This window comes from Bactrocera dorsalis, chromosome 5 (genome assembly GCF_023373825.1).
Source record: "Bactrocera dorsalis isolate Fly_Bdor chromosome 5, ASM2337382v1, whole genome shotgun sequence".
In the NCBI taxonomy this organism is placed as follows: domain Eukaryota; kingdom Metazoa; phylum Arthropoda; class Insecta; order Diptera; family Tephritidae; genus Bactrocera; species Bactrocera dorsalis.
This window is the reverse complement of record NC_064307.1, coordinates 20,233,600-20,260,892: the sequence shown is the minus strand read 5'-3', so window position 1 is coordinate 20,260,892 and position 27,293 is coordinate 20,233,600. Positions and strand designations below refer to the sequence as shown.

At 38.6% G+C, this 27,293-nt stretch overlaps 4 protein-coding genes across 4 annotated transcripts; 2 read left to right on the top strand and 2 right to left on the bottom strand.

Moving 5' to 3' along the window:
- The first annotated feature begins 831 nt into the window (after positions 1–831).
- LOC105230040 (ribonuclease Oy) lies at positions 832–14,406 on the top strand. Its single transcript, XM_011210609.4, has 2 exons — positions 832–1,646; positions 12,912–14,406. Exons 1-2 carry the CDS (start codon positions 1,573–1,575, stop codon positions 13,813–13,815), a joined length of 978 nt encoding a protein of 325 aa, XP_011208911.2. The 5' UTR covers positions 832–1,572; the 3' UTR covers positions 13,816–14,406.
- Positions 10,332–12,914, bottom strand: LOC105230039 (serine protease inhibitor 28Dc). Its single transcript, XM_011210607.4, has 2 exons — positions 11,528–12,914; positions 10,332–11,463 (listed from the first exon to the last, which is right to left on the bottom strand). The coding sequence occupies exons 1-2, from the start codon at positions 12,268–12,270 to the stop codon at positions 10,389–10,391; spliced, it is 1,818 nt and encodes a 605-aa protein (XP_011208909.2). The 5' UTR covers positions 12,271–12,914; the 3' UTR covers positions 10,332–10,388.
- Positions 14,407–14,689: 283 nt separating the features above from the next.
- Positions 14,690–16,087, bottom strand: LOC105230038 (UBX domain-containing protein 1). Its single transcript, XM_011210606.4, has 3 exons — positions 15,929–16,087; positions 15,232–15,801; positions 14,690–15,175 (listed from the first exon to the last, which is right to left on the bottom strand). The coding sequence occupies exons 1-3, from the start codon at positions 15,976–15,978 to the stop codon at positions 14,845–14,847; spliced, it is 951 nt and encodes a 316-aa protein (XP_011208908.2). The 5' UTR covers positions 15,979–16,087; the 3' UTR covers positions 14,690–14,844.
- Positions 16,088–16,619: 532 nt separating this feature from the next.
- LOC105230037 (uncharacterized) lies at positions 16,620–20,483 on the top strand. The gene is made up of 4 exons (XM_011210605.4): positions 16,620–16,903; positions 16,960–18,578; positions 18,702–19,166; positions 19,226–20,483. The coding sequence occupies exons 1-4, from the start codon at positions 16,714–16,716 to the stop codon at positions 20,333–20,335; spliced, it is 3,384 nt and encodes a 1,127-aa protein (XP_011208907.2). The 5' UTR covers positions 16,620–16,713; the 3' UTR covers positions 20,336–20,483.
- The last annotated feature ends 6,810 nt before the right edge of the window (positions 20,484–27,293 follow it).

The following is a 27,293-nucleotide window of genomic DNA, read 5'->3' as shown; positions in this document are numbered from 1 at the left end:
TGGTTTTGAATTTATATTTTTTAAATAAAAAATAATTTTCCAATATCTAAACCAATAAAAATATGTTTTTGAATTAAAAATTTAAAATATTTTTTAAATTAAAAATAATTTTCAAATTTTTAATTCAAACATTAAATATCTAAACCAAAAACCCGATTTAAAAAAATTTAATACCAAGTATATAATATAAAATATGTTTCTGAATTAAAAAAATTAAAATATGTTTTTGAAATAAAAATTTTAAAATTACTTTTGAATTTATATTTTTTTAATTAAAAATAATATTCAAATATTTGATAAAAAAAAATTAATTATAACTTTATAAATAGCAATTAAAGAAATATTTTTATTTAAAAAGTTGGCAACTCTAACCAGCCTATGTACATATATGTAAATAGTCTTTAGAAATACCTAATATTCTAACGGCGCTATCTCGACTTTTCCGATGGTAACGAATCCGGAGCAAAAGTGGCAATAGCTGATGTAAAAATCACATGCAAAATAATTTTTTTTATTTTTTTCTGAAAACAGATACATCAACAAAAAACGATGCCAAAACGAATCAAAAAAATATCTCTTTTCAAAAATTTTGATATTATTGATAGTAAAGCAACACCTAGTATCAATCTTTGTGAGCGCTTGCTCTTAGTAACCCCTTTAATGCGTCGCTAATAAATGTGCGACTCTCTTCGCTCTTACGATGATGACTGCTCACCCGAAGAGCGCAGTTTATTTGTTGCTGCTGCTGCCAGCTTGTCTGAAGACTACCAAAAGCACTACAGTTGAGTTCAAAATAACATGCGCTCGCCAAATTTAGTGCCACATTAGAGCGCCACTAAAGTGCTGAGTACAAAGACGCTGTAAAAGAGAGCAAAGTCATAAGGCATACAGCAAGTACATAGGTAGGTAGCGATGTGTACCTTTTTCTAAGTGAATATCAAACGGGTTGTTTCACGCAGCTGAAACAGGCAAACTACTAAACGAAATAAAAAAGTATTTTGACATTTTGCTGCGAAAAATACAGAAAACAAAGTATAAACTTGTAAAGTGAAATGTCAGTGAATGTTGAGTGAAGCAATAAAAAACGAAAAAACGCGAGAAAATGTCAGAAAATTTAAAGAAATGACGACAAACGCTTGAAGAAAATTAGTGCGCAACGCGAGAGCCGTATTTATTTGTTACTTAAAGTGCAATAACAATGAACAAATTAAAACAACAACAAATACACACAATATCAACGACAGCAACTACAACCAAGCGCATTGCTTAAGTATAGAAAAAACGAAATGAAAAAACTTAAATAGATAAACTAAACAAAAAATAACAACACGGTACACAAAGCAGGCCAACAACAACAACAAACACAGGTATATAGCTATACATATACACAGAGTGTTCGAGAGTGGTGCAGAGGCGGCAGTGTTGAGCGCAAACGAAAACGAAACTTTAATATTAACAAGCAAACACCTTGAAATTATATCAAATATCAATAAGCCGAATAAAAATCGAAATTCGCTGAAAAATACGCAAAATTCGCTGAACCCGAACGGAGCAGTGGCAAACCGTGTGAAAATGGGGCGAAGATGTACTTTGTGGCTCACTTTCGGCGCGTTGCTCTTCAGCACGCAGTGGCTGGACGTGATTAGGTAAGTCGGGCAACGGTAACAAACGAATATGTGGACACACATAAGCAAGAACAAAAAAAAAAAAACAACAACAACAATGTCATGAAGTGAAAATGCAAATATTTCGACCGAAAATACCTATGTGTGTATGTATGTGTTTGTGGCCAAAATGTGAATATTGGCAAAATCAATTCGGTAAACAACAGTAATACATGTGTGTGTGTATGTGTGAGTATGACTTTCTGTACTGAAAGACCCTAAGTTGCATATACTGTAAATAAATCGTGCTTAGTTAGGCATATTAATTGCTCATATATAGAATGTGTGAGTGTTTGTGAGATATTGTCAACAAAAAACAAAAAAAAAACAAGTAAGGAAGAGCTAAGTTCGGGTGCAACTGAACATTTTATACTCTTGCAACTTGCAGGAATGAAAGCCAGGGTACCTTAAGGTGCAAACGTCAACCAGGGGATCAGAGTCCAAGCACATATGTACATACATATATATTTATATAGATATGTATAACTCTCCCAGTGATCGACATATTCGATATAAGTTTTGTTAGAAAATCGAAATCATCCAAAGATCCCAGGAAATGTGCTGTTTAGAATAGGTCGGGCCATAGGAGAAGGCGGTTAGAGTCATCCGATCCCACGACAGTTGGGTCTACGTAACCGGAACGGACTCGGATTTTTATCCGGCCAAGGACTGTCAAATCGGCAGAATTCTGCCGCTACAACAACAACAACAAACGGTTAGAGGACTCGTTGTTGAACATATATTTGGTATCTCGGGGTCGATTCTGGATAAGTAAAAGTTTAGCCTGCTCGCAAGAGTCACTCTTGTTTCTCGTGGCAACTGCAAGTTGCGTTGTTGTTTAACGGGTACCTAGTCCCCGTTAGAATGGTAAGCATAAGATAGATTGTTGTCGACGTCATCCAAAGAACGGTCCAAAAAGCGTGCAGTTTCGACGGGGTCGGACCAAAGGGAGAGGGGTGTCAGATGAGTAGGGTTGGTGGGGCATACAGACAGTTGGCCTGTGTCATGCGGAGACCCATTTCATGCAGGATTTATATTGGATATGTCAGGTTCTGCTCTGGACAAGTAGAACTTTAACATGCTACAATAACCAGAACGAAACTCTTGACCAACAATTCCCACAACAGCCGGTTCTACGCACCGGAACTGACCACCCAAGGCGGTTATTTCGAAGATCTAAACCCGTTTAGAGCGGTAACTCTTAGTTTAACTCTAGCTCGTCGTCTGCAATGGGTGGTGGTTTGAGTACGCCATTTACTGAGAGGGCGTCGGTGGAGGTGTTTATGGCTCCACTGTGTGTCTGAAGTTAGTTGAATCCAAAGCCTGCTCGGCGTATTATCTTATGTCGTCGACCTAGTTAATGAAGGACTTCTAGATGTTACTAGGAGGCGGTTCCGCTTCAAGCTGGCGTCTGAAAGAATGGTTTCTACGAAAACACCCCAGCAGAAACTGCCTGAAGAGGAGTTGGTTATGCGCCTCAACTGGGAACATACGGGTCTCGGTTTGTAGATGTTTGATCGGAGACATCAAGAGGCATCCCGTTTTAGGCCGGAGTGCAGTGTTCTGGCATGTCTGGCATGTCTTTTTACGGGGCGGGTCCAAAACCCAGCGCACAACTCTGATGAGGGATGTTTGGCCTTTTCACTTTAGCTCGCCTTCAAACGGATTTTTTTTTGCTACCCAGACGATACTTGGTCTAAGGCTGGAAGACGTGAGCTGCTTGAGCCATATGCAAAAGAATAGTTTCTGGTCACTTCCGAATGGCGCTCAGAGGACTTACTTCACTAGCGTGATCTTCTACACATGATTCCATCCACCACTGCAGATAAATGTCAAAAAGTTGTCTTTAAATAGCGGAATTACTCTATTTTATTTGTAACAGTTTATATCTCAGCTATAGAAAAGAAAAAATAGAAAGCTATATTTTGTTCGTCATATTCCGTTAAGATATTTGGGCCTCATGTTAGCCTCACTCGGTAAAATTAGTTCATAGATCGCTTCCTGAGGTTTGCATTTTCCTCAGAGACTGTTTGTTATTTTAACTAGTATTTTTTGTGGCAGGCTTCGTGGAAAGTATCGCTATCATACTGTTACGTTGTGACTAAGCAGCTTTTCGCTCGAAGTTTAATATATTCAGAACATTTTCCGAACATATCACCAACTATAATTAAATATTTCACCAGACTGCAATTTTTATACGACAACAAAGTCTATTGTCGACCATAAAAAATAATTGGTTATTTGTGTGAAAATATGCATTTAATTGAGGGAAATTGTTCATAGAACTTTAACACTTTTACAACAACAAAACATATCACTGCTTTATGGCAAAAAGTTGCTAAGTTCATTCAGAACAATTATCCAAACGCTCAGTCCAATTTTTGATAACTGGTTCGAGCATTTCGACTGGTAACTGGCGAATGACACCCGTGATATTTTGCTCCAAGGCCTGAATCGTAGCGGGACTATCTGCATGGACTTTAGACTTTACATATCCCCATAGGAAACAGTCTAACGGTGTTATATCACACAATTTTGGTGGCCAATCGACAGGTTCAAAACGTGAAATTATCTGCTCACCGAAGTATTCTCTCGATAAAGCCATTGATTGATGCGATGTGTTGGAAGTGGCGCCGTGTTGTTGAAACCAAATGTCGCCGAGATCACGAGCTTCTATTTCAGACATCAAATAGTCGGTTATTATGGCGCTAAAACGGTCGCCATTGACGGCTACGTTCTCGCCGTCATCATTTTCGTCTCAAATGCAGCACCCCACGGTCTTCGTGTACACTCTCAGCTACGGCTGGTATATTTTAGTCACTACATGCTGGACGTCGTTTACTCAGCCGAATATTATCCAATAACGAGTGCTGTGTCTCAAGATAGGTGATGGTGTTGCGTAAAGTATGCTCAGTAGACCGATTATGTTGACTATAAGTTGAGCGAAGTGCATGAAACATATTATTTACAGAACGATAAGTGGTTCATTATCTCGAAGCTTGATCATGATTTCTTTCTCTCTTTCTCTTTTTTTTGTTTTTTCTGCCAGTTTCACTGAACGCTTGGACAAACCAATACACTCAGAATTGACTAATTTACGTTGCTTTAAAGTCTTTGTAGACACCTGACAATTTATATTGAAAAACAGTTGTTCATTTACGTCGATAAGCGTCACAAGGGAATAACTTTACTGGGCTTAGGTTTTCTCTGAACACCTGGTCATTAGATTTTTCTCCGGATTCTTGATTTATCAACTGTTTAGGTTTAGTACAGATGTCTAGATGCAGCTGTGGCATGTTCTTTGAGTGTGTTTATTTCAGTCCGGTTACTTAGAGTTTACAGTCGTGAGAACATCTCCACGGCATGTTTCTCTTCCTCACTTTTTTGGTACTCCGCTTGGATATTGAATACTATAAGTTCCTAAGGCCACACAGTTTTTGAAAAACGCTAGTATTTTAAAAGGGATCCGAGCTGTCAACTCATTTCCAAAATAAAAATCCAAGTCCTTTTCAGTTGCATAGAATTCACTGGTCACGGAAAAGCTGATTTGAAAGCCTTGTTGGTGTTGAAAGGTTGGAAGATGGGCTAGAACGTCATTTAAAGAGAAGACGAGGAGGACAAGGAAAAGTGCAGTTTCGTTCCGACGACTGTCGGATCTACGTCACCGGAACGAACTCGGATTTTTATCCGACCAAGGACTGTCATCTCGACAGAGTTCGTCGCTACAACAAACGAGCTGCTTTTAGGCAGCCGGGTCAAAAGAAAAAGGAATATAAGATATGATATAAAAATCCGCTTCTGCTCCAGTTACATCGAAGCTTTTGACCTCAGAAAAGCTGCATTGAAATTCTCTTTATTGTTTTAAGGATTGTCTAAACCCATGGACGATAGGCCTGGACATTATCTGCAGCGAAGAACAGGAAATAAGGTCTTTCACTGGTGTCGACTATATGAAAAAGGTGCTAGAAGAGTTGGTATGGGTAGCCAAAAAACGAGTTCTTCCAAGCCAGCAGTTATAAAAGAGTTGACCGGGCGGAAAAACATTGTATGATCCATTCCGTTACTTGCTTGCAAAACTCATCAGTTGCGTACTTAGAAGCAAATATTTGATAAATCTGGTTTTATAAATTTGAATTAGCGCACGTTTCAGCGCACCGGGATTCACCGATGCATTTATTGTTCGAAATTAATTATTCCTTTGTGACTCAGACGCAATCAGTTGTGCTGGCAAAAGCATACAGAATTTCATACAAAATGCAAAATAACTGTTGTTCAGTCAGCTCGCATGCAAAGCAACAATAGAATTATGATTTTACTGAGTTGGTTTCGAAACTATAAGCGACCCATTTTTGCTATGGTGAAAAAAATAATAATAACAGAGCTTCAAAACACCAGCCAGCTTATCGCCATTGGTTTGAAATTATCGGCACTGTTTGTTTGTGCTTTTTGTTGCTAAAAAAATTACGCATGATGAGGCTTTCGATGATTTTTAATGGCCAAGTACTCATAAATGGACGCATTGTTATAAAGGGTGTTTACTCATATGTGTTCAGAAAAAACTTATTGCTGCATAAATAACTTGGTATATGTACTATATATAAGTATATGTATAACGGAAGTTGTAAGTAGGAACCTCTTTTCGTCATTTTCACTTCAAGTACAGGGTGTGTTCAAAGAGTTATGGGACTGTATATATTTTTCCACAAAAAAAAAAAAATAAAAATAGAAAATAAAGAGAAATTGCTAGTGTCGTCGACAACTCTGAACCTTCTCAAGACTATCAATCCGACAACACTATTCAATATTATTGGGCCAAACTTTCTGAGAAGCCACAATGAATCCGACTGTATATCCAAAAAAGATTTTTTTTATACAGACCAATTTTTCTAAGGAAACGGAATGAACCCAGATGTATATCCGGTCAAATTCTGACAGATCGGCGTCGTTCTTCAATATTATTTAGAATTTTTTTAGTTATAAGGGCAAAAAATGTATTTATGGTATAACCGATTAAACTTGGAAGCGCTCAGAAGAGCTACGAATAAAAAATCATTAATTCAGATAAAATTTCATGAATTTGAACCTTCCTCTTTTCGAACATTATTCTCATGGCAGTCGGGTCGCTACGTAATCGGAACGAACTCAGTTTAATCGTTCATAATAGAACAGTCGGGTCTCTTCGTAAAACTCGTATAAATCGTTTTCCCGATAGTCGAGTAGAGTAAACGGTACACACTCGGAATTTCTCCCGATCGTCGGATCTGTTCGTAAATGAAACGAACTTTGATTTATTTTTGTCTTAAAAGTCGGGTTTCTCATCGTAAACGGAACGAACTCGGATTTAACGTACTCAACACAGACGGCATTCTAATAAACTAAACGAACTCGGATTTCATCGTTTTTCCCGTCCGTTGAGTATCTTTGTAAAAAAAAAAAAACAAAATCGGCTCCATTCTTTCATCGTTACCCCGACAGTTGGATCCGTTTATAAGGATATAAACTCGGGTTTTTCGTACTCTTAACACACGGGTCCCTCGTTAATGGCACGAACTCCGTTTTATCATACAGACGGCAGACAGACCTCTATTAAACGGAACGAGTTGAGATTTTATTGTTCTACCGATGGTTGGGTTCCTTCATCAACGAAACGAACTCGAATTTATTGTTCTCTTGACAGTCGGGTCGTTTAATAACGGAACGGACTCGTATTTATCGTGCTCACAACTAAAGGGGTTCTAGTAAGCGGAACGAACATCAACTCCTGTTTCAGACTTCCCGACTACTGTAGTGTATTCCAGGCTGAGGTCGCAGCCATCAAGGTAGCAGCTGATTTGCTGCTACGGAGTGCATCCACCTTCAGAGAAGTGACTATACACTCAGATAGTAGAGCGGCTATATTGGCCTTGAACTCATTCGTAGTGCGTTCAGGGTTGGTCGAAGAATGTCTAACGTCGTTAGCTCTAGCAGCTAGAGTTTTTGTGATTAGACTGGTGTGGGTACCGGGCCATAGCGGAATTGCAGGCAATTGCAAAGCTGATGAGTTAGCAAGGAAAGGTACCCTAGAATCATTATCGGTAGAATGGGAACGGATCGGTGTTCCTGTTTCTTCTTGTGGTCTACTACTAGGCACCTGTGCGGTTGCTAAAGCCTTCTAGCCCAGAATAGATCGTCGGAGATCCAATGATCTCTTAGCCCTCAGTAAGGCTAACCTCTCATTGTTAGTGGGTCTTTTAACAGGCCACTGTCCTATTGGCCTACATGCGGTAAGAATGGGAATCTTACCGGATGCCGACTGCAGAAGCTGTTTGGAAGAAGATGCGGTAGAAACAAGCCAGCACTTCCTGCTTGGCTGTCCCGCTTTTGGGAGGTCAAGACTCAGACACTTGGGGACGCATACCTTTGGACACCCTACCGAACTGGCGTGGGTTGAAGTTAAGCGTCTGTGTAACTATGTATTGGCTACAAAGCGTTTCGCCAATCTTTAAGTCCGAACACGGGAGTTCCTTTTCAATGGCATCACAAAGGACTAACTGTTAGTCTACGTGAGATCTTTGGGCAGCCATCTTACCTAACCTAACCTAACCTAAGCGGAACGAACATGGATTTATGGTTCACACGATAGTCGAGTTTATGCGTTATCGTAACAAACTCGATTCTTAAGAACTAACGATAGACGGAAGACTACTGCTAGAGAAGTGAATGGAACGAACTCCCCTTTACCACATATTCAGCCAAGGGCTGGCAGAAAAAAAGAATTATCTCGATTTATGTCGAAAATATTATTTTCTGCCACAACAACAATCAATAATGAATATGACCTGAGTGAAAAAATATTTATTTTTTCACTTAAACTAAATTTCATGAAAACAAAAAAGTTTTTTGATAAAAATAAAAAGTCACCAAACTTTTTGCGCATACCTCGTATGTATTTAATTATGCATTAGTGTGCGTAAACTAGTTCTAAGCATCCGAACTTCGTTTGCAGCTCATTTGCATGTTAATTGTTTCGTTTTTATTGTTGCTGTAGCTTTGATTTGTCAATATTATTGTTTAGAAATTTTGTTATTTTTAACTTTGCCGATTTTTTTCTTGCAAATTTGGACTTTGTGTGCAATTGATAACAAATTACCCTTTATGTAAATAAAATGCTTTATTTATAATGTATATACGCGTATATGTATGTATGTATGTATATATGTATATGTATGTATATAATATAAAAAATAATTGTGACGTCATCAAATATTCTGTGTTTTTCAATATTTTTTCTTATTGAAGTGTTTCAGTGAATTTAAAGCGCGCTTCTGAAGCATACAAACACACATACAGGTTATGGTAAGCATGTATTTGTGTACTAACCCATACTCAACGTTGTATATGGTAGTAAAAAAGCGCAAATATTTATTTATAAAATTAATCAGTCGGCTTTGTTAAAAATTTGCAATCCACAAAGTAGTTTTTATGAGTAAATCTCGGAATTTAGTTGGGAAAAGAGTTTATAGGTTATAAAATTTAACAATAAACTGGGGAATATTTCGCCGAAGGAGAGTGCGTCAAATATTTTGGTACTTGGGATTTTTTGTGATTATGTCATGCGCTTGTTACGGTGACCGCCAATAATATCACTCATGTAAATTTGTATTGTATATGTACATATGTGTGTATGTGTGTATATGTATGTATGTGACAAACGTGGTGTGCATGTTAATTGTTTGTAATGACCTTTCCAACACTTTTTTAACAATTGTTTACTGATGATTTGTGGCAATTTTTGAACAGCGCCGACAATTTCTGCCTAACGAAATCGGATTTATTTCAAGCACATACATACATATAGAAACATATTTAATACATATAAACAATACAAACGCACATTTGTTATAAATTGCCTACAAAATGTAAACTTCGAATTTTTTGAAAATAAAAGTTGTTAATTAAATTTTATTTGCTTAGCAGCTACATATGTATGTACATACATGCACATGTGTTTTTGTATGCTAAATATGTGAGGCACCAAGTACAAAGGCATAAATATAATAATTTAGTAACTTACATACGAAATTACAAACACATTTAGGAAATAAGCCACAAAACAAGTTCAAAATTATATATTTATGTATTTATAACCTAAAAAAAAAGGAAATATTTTTGCTGCACAGCTTTCACTTGTTTCTTAGTTTTTTTTGTTTAAAATATTTTTTAAATTTTTTTTAGTTTAAATTTTTTTTTTAAATTATTTTTAATTGAAAATGTGTTTTAAATTTTTTTATCTTAATAATAAAGTGTTTTAAAAACGTTTTTGCATATTTCTGAAATATTTTTTAACAACAAACATTTTAAAAATATTTATTGCACTTCAGCTCTTTGTTCAGTTTCTACACTTACGATAGTAATTTTCTTAAAAAATATTAGTCAAACTAAATTTTAGGTTAACTTACATATATGTATATTAGTATAATATTAGTGTTGCATTCACGAAAATTTGTTCACTCTTACGAAAAAAGGCAGCATTAGTTGAAATATATGTTATAACTTTAACATATTAACATTATATATTATATATTATACTTTAATAAGTTAATGAATTTTTTTCTTTTTATAAATTTTTTAACTTTTTTTTCATTTATGAAATATCTTTTTTTATAATTTTTTTTTTAATTTTTGAAATAAATTTTTTTTTATAAATTTTTGATTTTTTTTTGTTTTTTGCACTACAAAAAAATTTCAAACAAAACTCGGTGCTGGTATATTGATGATACCATAGAATAACGGTAATTTGGTGGCATCATGACGCACTAGCAACAAAAACGGTGTATCAGCGCGGAAGAGCACATTGCCACCCGAGCGTTTGAGATAAGTCGCCGTGGCGGCGGCGCCCTCCGTGCCATTTTCATCCACCACCAAATCGACCTTATGCACAATATCGCCCACAGAAAGGTCGGAGAGCAAATTATTGCTGCTATTGCGCTTAAAACTCCACTGCTGCAACAGTTGCTCTGTAGGGGTGGCTGGATTGTTTTGTAATAATTGTTGTGTATTGGTGAATGCTGCTTGTTGTAATGGTTGCTCTGTGTAGATAGGTGCATTTTGTTGCGCCGTGATGGGAGGTAAACTTTGTGGAAAACGCTCCGTTGTCGGTGTACCATCTGTGGGAAAAACGACGTTACGCTTCCCACGCGGCCACGTTGTCTCATTCAAATTATTAAATTGCGCTGCACTGAAACGCTCACCACTCGCAAGTACATCACGCAGACCGAGCGCACGGAAAACATGTTTCATATTAATATTCTGTGATAAATGCATTTTCGGCAAAGCGAAGATGGCATTGTGATAGACCATCTTCGAGATCATATCTTCGATTTTCTCAGCGCTAAGATTCTTTAGAAGCCTACGCAAGATATGACGACTCGAGTAAGACGGTTGTATAACATACATGCTGGTGAAGTTGTTTACATATGGTAGTCCAATTATTTTGCAATCATACTCGGCTGAAAAATAGTAAGGGTAGGCGCCGGCTGTGCCCATCATTTGTATTTTAATCGGTGGCTCTTGCGGACCGTCCGGAAAGAAGTTATCAATTATGGTAGCACTCTGTATGAAGGGACTCTCCCAAAATCCACGGAAATACAAAGCGCTCGTAAGTATGGCATCGGTATCGGCGGGTATGCCGTCCGCTATGATACCGTTTATTTTGCCAAAAGTGTTTTTGTAAACCCAATCGTTGATGTAATCGCGTGCTTGCGGTAATTTGAAATCCAGTGGTATAACGTCAGACTTGTAAATCGAATTGATAACATCTCTGTAAAAACAAGAAAACAAAATTAAATTGTATACATGTGTGTGTGTGTGTGTTTGTAGCTTACCGGTAGTTTGCATTCAATTCATAACCGCTTTTAATGAATAACCCGTTTACGATTTTTATCACATTACTCATGTTAATTGCATTTTCTGCGCTTATTTTCGGTTTATTTCGTATACTATACGCTACATTTGTGTTGCGCCAATTATCGCGATTTCTTGCCTGCAGTGTTATCGCATTATCTTGCATTTCCTGCAACATGGCGCCGAACTCCAAGTGAAATGCATTAGATAATGCATCGCTCAATGGTGGCATATCCAAGCCGAAGATGTGCCTTAAATCTTCGTAACTCCTGCCTTTTGATCCCAACATCAACATGACCATCGAGGACATTATGCTTATGGGTGAGAAAATCGTTGTTTTGCCATAATGCATATCCTCATTTAGTAGCACGGCAATATTATGTGCGAAATTCAAAGCACTGTGCGCTACCAAATCGCCTGTTGTTGCTCTTTTTGCGCGATTTATTGGTACTTCATTAACTGTAGTGGCAGCCAATGTAGTGCCAGCAATTGGCAAGCCATCGGCGTTCGTTTTAGCAAAAATGCATCCTTGTATGCAAATTACAAGGATGAAAAACCTTGAACTTATCATTGATATGAAACTTGTACACAACACAACACAGCACAGCACAGCAAAGAATTGAATTGAATCGTTGATAAGTAATTCACTGCCAGAGCTTATATTCACAATGGGAAATTCCGGCTTAGTCAGATACGGTTGAGCTCTCAAACAGGTCTTTCCCATTAGCGGCCAGCGTAGCCACCTTAGCGCAATGTTGCTTGGCTTGTGACATTTAGTGAAGCTTTAACGAGCTTACTAGGTATGCGAATTTAAAAACTGACAAGTGAATACATATGTATTTACAAATACAAAATTTTCACAACAGAATTGATAACTGCTAATGATTATTAATTGGAAAAAATGAATTTTATAGTTGAAGGAAATAAAATTTAAAAATTCAAATATTGAAGTAAAAACGTTAGCTTCGGGTTCAGCTATAATACCCTTCACTCCTACATTTATTATCACATTAAAGGGTATAAAAAGATCTTTATCTTGATAGATAGTGGAATAAAGGTCGTGTCATGCTGATCATTTATATCTATATTTTGTAGGAACTCCAACGTTTCTTTCTGGACGTTACAAACTTATCCCAAGCTCAGTATTGTCCGTACGGGTCATAATAATTTGAAAAACAAATAACTTCGTCCTTAGAAGAAATATTTTAAAATTGAAATTATATTTTTGTTAGCAATAGCCAAAAAATTTCATTTGCAAGTCTATGCTTAATCTGTAAATCCCTTCACCAAAATTTTATCAAATTTCTGCAACTACAATAACAACAAAATGAAACTTATTAACAAATTCTCAACTTTTCTTTACAGCTCTACAATCGACCGCAGTTCCGAAGAGTCATACGAGGATAACGCGAAAGTAATAAAATCTATCGAACAAGATAGCTTGGACTTTTTCAGCAATGAAAAGTCCAATGAAGATACCAGCGTTGAGCATGAAGATGAGGACCATGATTTTGACATATTGATATTTACACAACAATGGCCGGTGACTACATGCTACCACTGGCGGGAGGAAGACAGCACACATGCCTGCGTTTTACCCGAAAAGAAGGAATTCTGGACTATACATGGCGTGTGGCCAACAAAATTGGGACATATGGGTCCAAGCTTTTGCAATAAAAGTGCCGATTTTGATTTGGATCAATTGGACCAGATACTGGCCAACTTGAAAACTTATTGGCCCACCATAGATGGACAACAGAAGTTGGGTTATTTCTGGAAGCACGAATGGCTAAAACATGGCACCTGCGCTGCATCACTGGAAGAGTTAGATAATGAGCTGAAATATTTCCAACGCGGCCTGGCTTGGCGTGAACAGTACTTAATGTCGAATATATTAGGTAGTGCCGGCATACATCCGGATTCGAATAGCACCGTAATCGCTTTGCAGAGAGCTATCGTTCAATCACTCGGCAAGAATCCATCCATACATTGTGTCTATGATAATAAGCGGGATATGAGTTATCTGGAGGAGATACGCATATGTTTTACCAAACAATTTGAACTCACAGATTGTGACGGTGTACTACCGGGTGATGCGGTCCCTATCGTTTATCCGGGCGGTACTGTTATCACGAATTGCCATATTTCGAAACCCATACATTATCCTAGCAATGTGCCACCAACAATACGCCGAATGGAGAAGAAATGGAGATTCCCGGTGGTGAACGCCTTCAAGCTAGTGCAATTCATTATGTGGTTTACGTTGTAAGAAGTAACTTGACACGCTTGACATTGAACAATGAACGAAAAGCGCGTGCGAACACGAAAAGATATTTCTTATAAGGAACAATTATTGTCTTTGGTACAGATGACAAAAGCATTAAGGGATTTATACACGATTTGATAATTACGTACATAAATATGTAGGTAGTTGAGAGAAAATTTGCAGATATGTATATTTTTTGTAATGCAAAAGAAAACTTTTTAGAATTGGGGCAGATAAGTATGGTATAATGCAGGAAAGAACGAAGTTTTATACAAGATACACAACAAACGGACGTACGTACGTATGGATTTATGTATGTGCCGTATTTAGAAAAATATGAAATATATGAGCAGTACAAGCTTAGCATATATTACCACTAAATTTAGTAGTAAGTTTATATAAAAAAATTGTATTAATTATTAAAAAAAAAAACAAATAGTTTCGCTTAATTTCTGCCGCTGGCAAATTATCATGAAGAATTATAGTAGAAATTTCGTATATAGTTTTTTTTTTTGTTTAATATTTTCTTGTGAATACACTCTAGATTATGTTTACATGCAATAAAGTTAGGCATAAAATACAACAAACTACAAATCCGATGTTTTTATTTCTAAAGCTACAACTAAACACATAAGCAATATTATGATATTAAAAGAACAGACCATAAAGGATACATATAAGGAACAGGCCTGAAATTATATTCCGACACGAGCGGTTATTATCGAGATCTCTTCACGAATTTGATTTCTATCATTTTACCAAATAGCGGTTCCCACAACAAAAAAAAAATGTTTTTCGTTTGTTGTTTTCTGGGACTCAAAAGACTGTAAACAAAGTGACCATATGCAGCTCAATTGTTTCTTCATAGAAAAAATCGTTTAAAATTCTTCAGCATTTTTGTTTTTATATTCATACTGGCTCTTTTATTTGAGCATACCTCACTAATACTACAAATTAGTTGAATATAAAACGCTACATTGAATTACAGCAAAAGAATTAAATTATAAATTTCCATATCTGTTAAAACTGCTTTTATTTAGTCATAATAAGCACGGCAGATGGTACCAGACCGAGCACATCAAGTGGTGTATCGAAATCATCTCCTGTGAAAACTTTACGTGGAAATGTCGTCATCAAATTAAAAGGTGTCTCATCGCCGGTTTTCAGTTGTATGAAAACGCGCACGGCCGATAATTGTTCTTTAACATTGAACGTTTCAGTCAGTGTGGAGCCATCGCGCAAACGCACCTGTATGCGAGTTTGTGTGTAATCTTTTGGTGCCGCTTTGACAGCAGATGTGGACGCTGGCGACGTCACGGTAGGGGAAGTTACTGGTGATGCTGGCTCAGTTTGGTTTTGTTCTCTAAATCATTATAAATACTACTTTACAAGCAACTATTATTAAAAAAAAATTCCTACCTGGCTTTGCGTGCTGCTTTATCCGCCTCAATTTGTGCACGTACACGATCTCTTGCTGCTTTCTCCTCTGCCTTTTCACGTTTACGTTGGTCCACTATCTTTTTCATTTCTAACTCCTCCATGCGTTTACGTGCTTCGGTCATATCCTTACCAGATTTTATACGATTTTTCTCACGTTCCAAGGCATCGGCTTTTTCACGTTCTTCCCTTTCGCGCCGTTTTTGTTTCAGCTTCTCTTCAATTAGTGCCAGTTGTGCTTTCTTTTCCTCTTCTGTAAGTGGTTTCTTTTCTTCCGTTGATTCAGAGAAGTTGCTATGTCCAGTCTTGGCTGCATGGAATTCGACTTCAGTTTGATCTTTGCACAGTCTTCCGCAATCATCGCATTTTAAAGACTTTGCTTCAGCAGCGGAAGAAGTGGCAGCATCCGCTTGAGCAGCATCGTTCCCACTTTCATTCGCTGCTGCTTCAGGTGCCGCAGCTTCGGTTGGTATATTTTCATCGGCGTGTGCCAGCAACCATTCCATTGCCGGTTCAACACCCTTATTATTGGTAATTTTAATTGCATATTCCCTACATAGAAATTGTGTGATTAAATAATTTCTCATATGTAAATAAAAATGGGAATGACTATGGAAAATTTATAGAGCTGAAAAAGTGATTTCTGAAAGCCGGTACATTTTTTTGGAAAGTTACTTACACTCTTTCTTTGGCGAATCCCATATCAATCAGAGTTTGAACATCTCCCATTATGAAGTTTTCGATTTATAATTGAACTTTATCCTAGAAATGTGGAAAAATTTATATTTTGTTATTATATTCTCGTTGTTGCAAAAACTGATGTTAAAAATCATCACCAAGCTTACCAGATTATTGTAAATTGGTGTGTTAGTATATTTTAGTAGTATTTTTGAATTATTTAAAATTTAAATTTTTATTTTAAACTTTTTGCAAATATTCCTTTGATACTGTTTTTATTGTTGTACATAATTTTTTTTATGTAATGTCATATCTTATATTAACAACATTTTTGATATGGAATAAGTTTGTTAATACACATTTAACAGTAGGAACAGAAAATCATTTGTTCTGAAAGCAGAAACAGAAAACCAAACGCATGAAAATTATAACAGAAAACAACTTAAATGACAATAAGAACAGAAGACTATGTAAATTCCGTATATTTTTATTACGAATATGTTGCCTTGCTACCACAGCACCTCTTCAAAAAAACCAAATATGTATGTGAACAGAATACGTGAAAACAGAAACAGAAACTCACTTAAATGCCAACAGACAAGAAAACAAGAAAAAAATTACTCCAATTTAAAGCATCGGAATATGTGGTAGCACCAACATTACCGCTATGTGTATGCGTCGCTCTAGAACAGCTGATTTTCAGCATTGTTTGGCGAAATACTTTGACACAAGTTTACAATTTACCGGTGCTCTTCTCTTACGGACAAATTATTTTAATTAATAAATATGGAAGTTGGTGGGGTAGCCCACAGTTTGGATGGCAAAGTACGGACAGAGGATGTTAAACTCAAAGAATTGGCGCCGTTTAGTAAAATGCTGTTATCGGATGCGGTGCGTAAAGGCTTGCAAAAAACGGGATTTGTATACCCAACAGGCATTCAGGCAACCTCCATACCCATGGGTAAATCGGGATTGGGTAAGTGAAAAAAAAAACGAAATTGTTGGTGTTTTTAGTAACGGTATTTTTCGTAGATTTACTTGTACAATCAAAGTCAGGCACGGGAAAAACACTTATATTTTGCACAATAATATTAGAGGCATACCGCATGGATCTCACAGAACCGCAATCGTTGATTGTAGCACCAACACGTGAGATTGCCGTACAAATCGAGTTAGTATTGAATCAAATTGGTAGTTGCTGTAACGGTTTTCGTGCTGTCAGTGTTATTGGTGGATTAGATGTAGCAGACGACAGAAAGCGTTTGCATGGTGCCAAAGCAGTTGTTGGTACGCCCGGTCGATTGCTACATTTAATACAGAACAACGTGCTAAATACATCGAAAATCCGTTTGCTCGTATTGGATGAAGCTGACAAAATGTATACACAATCATTCCGACAAGATTTGCGACGCATACAAAATGCTTTACCGGCAAAGCGTCAGACAATTGCTTGTAGTGCCACATTCTGTGATGGCTTAGACGAAGAGCTGGCAAAAATAATGCGCAATCCCTTGCTGATTTCTACAGAGGAGCGTGCCACCTTACTAGTTGGCATAAAACAGTTTGTCTATGAAGTGGCCGAACAAAAAACCAGCATACTTGAAATGCAAACCAAATTGGCGGCGCTGCGTGTCATATTCGGGCGTATAGCGTTCAAACAGTGTTTAATATTTGCTGGCTCACAGTCTCGCGCCAATTCGTATTGCAATTATTTGGAGAAAGAGGGTTGGCCCTGCGAACTTATATCTGGTGCGCAGGATCAGAAAACACGTCTCGAAATGTTTCACAAATTCCGTGAATTCAAAACGCGCATTATCATAACAACAGATCTAATGGCGCGTGGCGTTGACTCGGAACATGTAAACTTGGTTATAAATCTGGAATTACCAACCGACATGGTCACCTATTTGCATCGCATTGGACGCGCCGGACGCTTTGGTTCACATGGCATTGCCATCAATTTTGTTGCCAATGAAAAGGATCGTTGTACGCTAACACGCCTCATTACACGCATTGGCAATGGCATGAGCGTCTTAAAGTTTCCACAAAAGGAGTTGGCAGCAGAAGAGCAAGAACATGATTTTTGGGATTTCTCGAATTTCGAAAAGGATAAACAACGCTTTGGTCTATTTGGTTGTGAAGCCTTGGCGCCTTTAGCATCACTTGAGCATAGCTCATTTTCCGATACACAAGAGAACAAAGAGAATCTGAATGATAATCAGCTGAATACGAGTTCCTCGATTGACACAAACACATTTCAGGTAGATTCGAAAGACAGCGCCCTAAATATGCAGGATAACCTGCTAGAACGTCCCGAAAATAATAATCAGCACTACTCACCTTCACATAACCTAACAATTGACTCACGCCAAAACTCTTCACAGCAACTACCATCTTCAAATACTATAGACGACGCCAGTAGCATTGCTGCAGATAGTTTGCGTAGCAGTCAGCAAGATATTTCGCGTTACCAATCGGTTCTGATGCAAAAAGCCGCCATACCAACGCTCTTCGAATTCCTAGTCGATCCTAACAGCAGCGAGAGCAAAGCGGATGTTGATGGAGGCGAAACCAAAAAGAAGCCACAAATTGATTTGTTTGAAGACTACAAAAAAGCTGTGCTAACCAACTCGGACAATTCACTGAAAGAGGTAGGTATGAATGATTAGTCTGTCCGTCCGTCAGACTGTCTGTATACACGCACTAGTCCCTTAATTTTTTCTTGTTTGTTAAAATGTTGAGGTTATTAAACACAAACATGAACTTTTATGTAGACTGAAACTGCCTGCGTCCCAGACGCCGCACCCATATCTAAGAAAATTGCTGCTTATAAATCAATGCTAATCGATCAACCCGAGCAGAAGCAAGTAGTTGAATCCAAGCCTGATATATACTCCGACTATGCCAATTTCAACACCGATGAGAACTCCAGCAGCCTAAGTCAAGAGACACTCTCCAATGATATCGACAAGGCAACATTTATATTATCTGTGGCAACACCGCCAAAAATGCACGACTCCATCGAAGAGTACGTTAACACGACGAGCACGAGTGAGCTGAAAAATGGCGCCTCCACAAGTGAGAGTCGTGAAGTGTCGGAAGTGAAGCATTTCACTTCACCAGCGCATAATCAACCAAACAACAACATACCCGATGTCATACCGGCCAATCAGCGACTTCTGGGTTTGGCATACAATCAGCAACAACTACAAAACCTAACTGTTAATGTTGGTGCAAGGGTAAGTCTCTGCCAAAATAAGTGTCAAGCATAATCTTAATATTTACACTACTCCTTTAGATTGAAATACCGCCACAGCAGCCTGGGCAAGCCGATTCGCCAGCACCGAACGATTCCGTTTTAAATTCCCACGATGAAGATCACTCACCGACTATTAGCAATAGCGGCTCCTTACATTCGCATTCGAATTCGGAGCATGGCGGCAGCAGTGGCTTCAACGAGCGCAATACGACCAGCGCTTCGTCGGGCATCGTCACTTCCGACACAGAGGCTGAACGTTATGTAGAAAACGGTTATTACTCATCGTCATTGGAAAGCGGTACAGGCTCTATAAATGAAGGTAATGAGGAAGTAATGCAACCAAATCCGGAACAAGAAGCAGAAGTTGAGTCGTCAACGGATGACGACTTTGATGATGATGAAGAAGATTACTATGAAGATGAAGATGAGGAGGAATGCGCTGATTTTGAGGACGAAGAAGATGAAGATATCGAGGAGAATGATGAAGAGGATTGGTTCGAGGATAAAAGAGATGATGATGATGATGGTTTGGAGGTGGAGGTGGAGGAGGAGGACGCTCACGACTACAGCAACTCAAATGGCGTTCACAATGAATTCGAAAGCGATAATGAAAGTGGCTGCGGCGCACCATTTTATGCGAACTACGAGAGTGGCGCAGAACGTAAAAATGAATGTGAACCGAATGCTGCGGGGCCTGAGGATGAAAAAGTAGTGCTTGCAACTGAAGTTAAAGCAGAAATTGCAACCACATCGAAAGCTAACCTAAAACATGAATTCAATAAAACTAACCTAAAACACGAATTTGATAAAGCAGACTTAAAAGTCGACTCCGATAAGACTAAGCTACAACATGAATCCAACAAAACCAACCTAAATCACAAGTCCAATAAAACTAACCTAAAACATGAGAATGAGCCGATGGAAACCGCGAAAGCAACAAAAGCCCATAAGCGTGACAAGAAGCGTTCTACTCGCAAATCAGCTCCCTCGACACAATATGGCGTATATGCTTCGTATTATAACTGTTATGACAGCAATTATGTGACTGCGCATGCGCTGTGGATGGAAATGTATCGAAAGCAGGTGGAACAAATACAAGACTATGTGCGTTTGACACGTGAAGTTGCACGATCAGAAGACGAAAAGTGAATTTTATAAAGTTATTGAAGCAGTACATACACATACGAAGTCGAATACGATATTGACATACATAAGTATATGTACCCTCTGAATTACATTAAATTTATTACTTAACTTATTGAAGATAATTCCATGAAATGAATTGAACTCGCTAATATAAAATACTGAAATAAATAGAAGTAGTACACTAGTAGAGTATATTTCGTATTTATTTGATATAGTGGTCGGATCCGAAAATGTGGTCGGATCCGAAAATGTTTGGAAATTGTAGCCTTGACTTGGCTAATACTTTGTGTCAAATTTCGTGAAGATATCGTATCAAATAAAAAAGTTTTCATTCAAAAACTTGTTTTTGAACGGTCGGTTTGTATGACAGCTATATGGAATAATGGTCCGATCCGAACAAAATATTCGAAGATTGTAACTCTGCCTTGGATAATACTCTGTGTCAAATTTCGGGAAAATATCTTGTCAAATAAAAAAGTTTTTCATATAAGGACTTGTTTTTGAACGGTCAGTTTGTATGGTAGCTATATGCTGTATTGGACCGATCTGAACAATATGTTCGGATATTATAACTCTGCCTTGGCTAATACTCTGTGTCAAATTACGGGAAAATATCTTGTCAAATAAAAAAGTTTTTCATATAAGGACTTGTTTTTGAACGGTTAGTTTGTATGGCAGCTATATGCTATAGTGGACCGATCTGAACAATATGTTCGGATATTGTAGCCCTGCCTGGGATAATATTCTGAGTCAAATTTCGTGAAGATATCTTGTCGAATAAAAAAGTTTTTCATACAAAAACTTGTTTTTGAACGGTTAGTTTGTATGGTAGCTGTGTGTTATAGTGATCCGATCTGAACAATATGTTAGGAGATTTTAACTCTGTCTTGGATAATACTTTGTGTCAAATTTCGGGAAGATATCTTGTCAACTATAAAGTTTTCCATATAAGATCTTGTTTTTGAACGGTCTGTTTGTATGGCGGCTATATGCTATAGTAGACCGATAGCGGCGATTCCGACAAATGAGCAGCTTTTTGGGGAGAAAAAGACGTGTGCAAAATTTCAGACCGCTATCTCAAAAATGTAGTGTCTATTTCTCACATATACTTGGAAGGTTAACCGTCAAACTCTACTTACTATAAAAGCGGTTCTCACGGTAGTTAGGTATATGAAATTAAAAAAGATTTGACCAAGAATTGTCTACTCAGCAACGGTTCCGAAAAATGTGTGTTACAACTTTTCTGCCTCTACAACAATAACAACAACAACATCGTACAAAAACCGTTCTCATGACAAGTGGCTGAGTGAGTAACCGGAGCTTAACCGAATTTTTATCTAGTCAGGAACTGCCACCTCGGTAGCAGTCGCCAAAATTTATTTCCTACTACCTACAACAACAACGACAACGGCATCAACATTCATTTCTACTTGATTATCGCTGCTATGGACTTCAACTAGCCGCTAGCGCTTATCTCGTACATAAATTTGTATGCAAATTGCCGGCTAAAATCCTAATCAGAGATTTGCATCGATATGTTTCTATAATGTAGATTTAAATCGTTTCGTGATATTAGTGACACCACAAAAGCAACATCGGCTCAACAGCAACAAAAATCAAGCAAACAGAGCACATTAGCACATTAGGGTAGTACTTAATTGTGGTAGGTACAGTTTTATAATAGATTTCGAAAATATCAATCACTTCACCAATGCTGAAACAGTATAAACCGGGAACACTTGAAAACTTGAAGGCGTAGAAGCTTTATAAGGCAGTTGGAAGACTTTAAGACACGTCTTAAGATTCGTCTAACACCAAATTTTATAGCTATTAATACACTTTTCGTCTATTGCAGTCTATATTAATGGAAGATGGAATAATATTTGATATCTAAAAATTTTTAAGGTGCACCTTAATAGTCATTAGGTATTAGAGTATGCTCGTGTCTAGTCAAAACCGAATTTTTGCGACGAAATCGAAATTGGAGAATCAATAATTTTTCACATATAGTTGAAAAAACGGTTGTTGTTGTTGAGCAGAAACCATTTTTCTTCTTTATTAGCGTAGACAACGCTTACGCGGTTATAGAAGACCTTAAAAAGGCACCCCAGGCGTTATTCCTTTCCGCTGTTTGGCGCCAATTGGAGATTCTAAGTGTAGCCAGGTGCTTCTCCACCTGGTCTTTCCAACGGAGTGGAGTCTTGTGTATCAGTTCACGCAAGTGAGGAAAGTTCTTTGAGAGCCATTCATTTCGGAATGGTCAGAAACGATTCCTTTACATATGGCTTAGACCAAGTTTCTTCTGGGTAGCCAAAAAACATCCGTTTGAAGGCGAAACTTCATCGCTAGGGTTTTACGCTGGACTTGCGACCCGCCACCACCCAATGAAAGGTAGAAAACATTCCTGAAGTAATATAGAGGAATGATGCCGAGTTGGCAGTCCTTGTTTGGATAAAAGATCGTGTCCATCTGGACTTAGATCAGACTGATGTGGGGACGTTGAAAGACTATTTTTAGTCGGCTATAAAAACAACCTTCTGAATGATGCTTATAGTTTTTAAGCCTCTGGATCCTGTAAGCTGATAACTTGGTTTACCTGTAAGGACTTTCAAAGAGGTAGGTATTGTAAAATGCGCTAATGGATTTCATGGAAGTTAAGAAACTGGCATGAGCTGGATGTTCCCTTAAATAATCCGAGGCTGAGCTGGCAGTGTTTACTGCGAAAAGTGGTCAAAAAAGGATACTCATCCTCAGCCTCATCCCTCATAAATAAATCTTGTCTTCTGCAGACTCAAGAGGTTTTGTTCGTTTTGAAGTATCTGTTGCGATATCGGAGTTGCGACCCCTTACAGACTTTACAAGTAACCGGAAGAAGAAGCTTCGGATAGCATCAGTTAATTCTATTAAACGACGGAAATTGGAACCTATCGGCGAAGAGTGAAGCTTTCAGAGCTGTTTAAGATGTCTTGGGATTTTTAAGGCTTCCCGAGGAAAATCTTAATGTCTGGTAACCCCACTGTCAATATAAACTTCGGTGATTCTCATAAGTGGATCAGACTGCTTGAGCCCAGTTAATCCAATCGGTCCGCAAGGCTACATAAATTAGTACGAAGCTCGCATCGAACCCTAACATTCGGTCAGACACTATGGCGCACGCAATGCTAGCCGAGGCGACACTTTGCACCTGCTACACACGAGTGGCAAGACACAGTGCGAGTAATTAATTGGCGTTACTAACTCGTTTACTCGTTCATTATACATACTAGTAAATGTAAATAGATTGTCGGAGCTCGTATCGTGATGCCGATTGCCGAAATTTGTATTTGCATTTGCGCTCACACGCGAGCAGTTGGGACGCGTTGGCCGGTGAGCTCGAGGATGGTTATTAATTGTTCACGCTATACATGGTGAGGCAGTTGTCACAGTTAGTGAGATCCGAGTTGGCGATCTTGAAGTCTTGGTTTTAATGTGGGGAAGCTCATTGTATTGGAGGTGCGTAGGATTTGTCCTTTCTTGTGACCAAAAAACGTAGCGAATCATTACGGAGTTACTATGCAGAGAGTTGATTCGTCTCGAGTGTAGACTCGCTGACTAAGTGGTTATAGATTTTTAGTATTTTTGGTTTAAATCCGAGCAACCGCCAATCCAATATTTAGTAAGCGTTTCGCACTCCACCGTTAGGGATCTTGGGACTGTTCTTTGAAAATGTCACAGATGAGACATATTCACATTGGTTTCCTCCCTTTCAACTTACTGGCGACCTTATCGGTTTCTGGCTTAGGATTCTGGTGGGAAATCATCGACCTTTCTGACTTAACTTCAACCGTTCTGACGAGTTAATCAGCGACTTGCTATTCTCTGCAGCAGTAAGAAGCACTTCAAAGGCTGCATTAGAAAGGCTAGCTGCAAGATTGGCGGCCTTAGATGAATTCTCCACAAGGGACTTCGGGTATGACTCAATAAGCGAGGGACAGGTGGAAAAATTCGACTATATACCCTCACTCTTTGGGAGGAAAGGTTCCAGGTCAAACCAAAAGCTGGGGGATGGCGCAGAAGTATGCGACTCACGAGCAGTACATACAACATAGATACAGACGGTTCTAGAATGGCTAACGGAGTGGTAGCCGGATTGCGCGGATGCGGATCTCAGTCAACCCTTGAATCTTGGGAATACCATAGTAACTTTCAGACAGAAGTCTTTACAGTCAGGAAAGCGGCTAAGAGAGCTAACGACGAAAGTAATAGAATAAAGGGGATAAATACATTTATGAGATGATAGCCAGGCGGTATGCAAGGCAATAATTTCATATCGCATTACTTCAGCGAATGTTCTTAGGAACAGGAACTCGGTGGAAGTAGGAAGTCGGAAGTCGGTTGCATAGGTATTGGGATCCCGGCCACACAAGAATACCGGGAGAAGAAATAGTTGATGAGTTTGCCAAAATTTCCATTCGTTTGGTTACTGAACATGTCCGAACATGTACTGGAAATACGAAAGTTCCCCAAGCATACAATGAAATTTTCGAATAGTCTAACAGGTGGAGCAAAGATGAGTTAGAATGCCTTAAGTACATGCAGGATCGCTAAGATAATGTGCCAGAACCTCGAAGGAAAAGTCGCATGCTGTTTACTCAAACGATTTTGAAAGGACTGCAGGACGGTTGGCAGTCTCTTACCAGTTCAAAATATATGCGAGCCGGATGGACATAAGTAACGACGATACATGCAATAAGTTCAGAGAAGTAGTCATTAGAAAAACGCTGAAACACCTCCTATGCCTCTATTCAGCACTATCTAGAACTCTAATATCTTAATATCTAGGAGCTTCGCAGTTCAAAGTACTAGACGAAGTAACAAACTTCGGTATCAAGTCGAGCTTAAGGTTCACAAAAGCATTGATGTTCTGTATGTAGGACCAGTTGGTCTATGTATGGCGTGACAGCCGGCCTATATAACCTAATTGTTTTCTAGTCGGTTTTCTGGGTTCCTCTTCTTTAACTTGCCGCGGACATAATGGATTCCCTTTGATTTCATAGCAGCCGGCCGATACACTTACATGTTGGCTTTGATTAAAGTCGTCGGTCTTCGATACCACATAATTGTCGGTACTTTCATAAAGGGATGAGTAATGATTTTCTATGTTGGCTTAAGTCAAAAGACAAATGATGAAACGAAACTAAAAGAAGATGTCGGAGTTTGTTCGAAAAATATTAAAAATCCTACTGCGAAATTTGTCATGTTGGATTCAGTATCAGTTTGAGTCAGCACTGAGTTTCCTTAAGCTTCTGGCTTCCAACCAAAAAGGGAACGGAATTAAGCGCACTGATCTGATCTGGGAACTCCAGTGATAGGTACCATCTAAGCACTTTCTGGATAGTGCTTCTCCTTCCTCAACATCTTCATTTTCAAATTACTTCCCCACACAATAGCGCCTCTTGAGTTCGTCGAAACGCAGCGTGAATTTCCACAGACGCCGTGGCGATTTGTGCGACGCTGCCGATGGTCATGTGAGGCATCGCAGTGCAACATCTTACATAAGCAAATCGCGTGCACTCACCTAGCCGCGCCGTGTCGTGTACCGCATGCAGCAATGCGGAGCGTGAGAAAATCAATTGCCGCGCATGCGCACTTGCAACCGACCGAAGTAATAAACCAAACAACAGCACAATCCACACAATCCAACAAATGGCTGCAACATGCACGGCCAGCAAGTGGCTGGAAGACAGGCAAGTCGCCGAAAAACCGAAAGGTGCGCGCCAACCGAACACAGATGGTCCATTGTTTTGTGGCGCAGCCGGCGGATGTTAGAAGGCGACTTGTTGGCCATAAATGATGCGAACCAAGTTGCAGGTGTTAATTTTATAATAATATTACAAATTTGTGCACTTGTTATGCATTTCCATTGTTGTTGTTGTAGTTTTGCAATTTTTCTATTTTTGATTTTTTGTTGCTCGCCTGCTTGCCGCTGATAAGATCGCCGGGCGCCAACAAAGCTGAATGCCATGCTTGACAAGTGTGCGACGGAAAGACAGTTTTTTTTACTTAAGAGTTGTTGTTGTTGTATGATGGCGGTAGCAATAACTCCAAGTTAGGCATTTGACACTTTCATCTTGAAAGACCGCTGGCCGCGTCTGCCGTTATGAGCGGCATGTGTCGCCTACAGTTTAGATCGCCTGAGCTCGTTTCGGTTCGGTTCGTTTTTTCTTGCTCGCTTCGCTGGAGTTCACTTGGCGCAGTAACTGCAATTGACAGTTGTTGTCGCCGAAAATGTTCAAAATTTAATAAAACTTCACAAAATTGGTAGTCTTTATTGCCTCAAAGACAAGCGTCATTGGTGGGGTAATGAAGACGTTATTTGGTCGGCCACACAACTGCTTCGGTATAAATTATTGTTAACGAAGTACATAAATTTTATTCGATATGACTTGTGTACTATGGGAGCCAAGTGCATTAATCAAATAAGAGCTCAAGTGAAAGGGAAAATGAGATACTATGTGTTTGTAGGTTATGTCAGCGGCAAAAATGTTCCCGTTATTCACACATAAATCTTTTACTTAGTGGTGCTTGTAGTTCAGTCGAACTCTTAATGGCCACGGAAAGTTATTGATTTGAGTTTAACACGTTTGAGGTTATGTCGAGTTATGACAGGTAAAATTGAGATCTGTCTGATAATGTAATCAAATAAATATTGACTAAGTCATAGGGATCAAGTAGTCGTCCCATAATTCCGACCTTTTTTACGAATTGCTCAGAGAAAATGACGTATAACAGTCAAATAGTGTTCTTTTATGACAGTTTGGCCGGTCAGAAGGAATTCGTAGTGCACCTCAACTCGATAATCGAAGAAAACTGTCAACATAACCTTGATTTTTCATCTGCTTTGATGTGGTTTTGTCGGCTTCGTTCACCTTTGCCACGATATTCGGCCGATTGATCGTCTATATCCGGGTCTTAAGCTTAG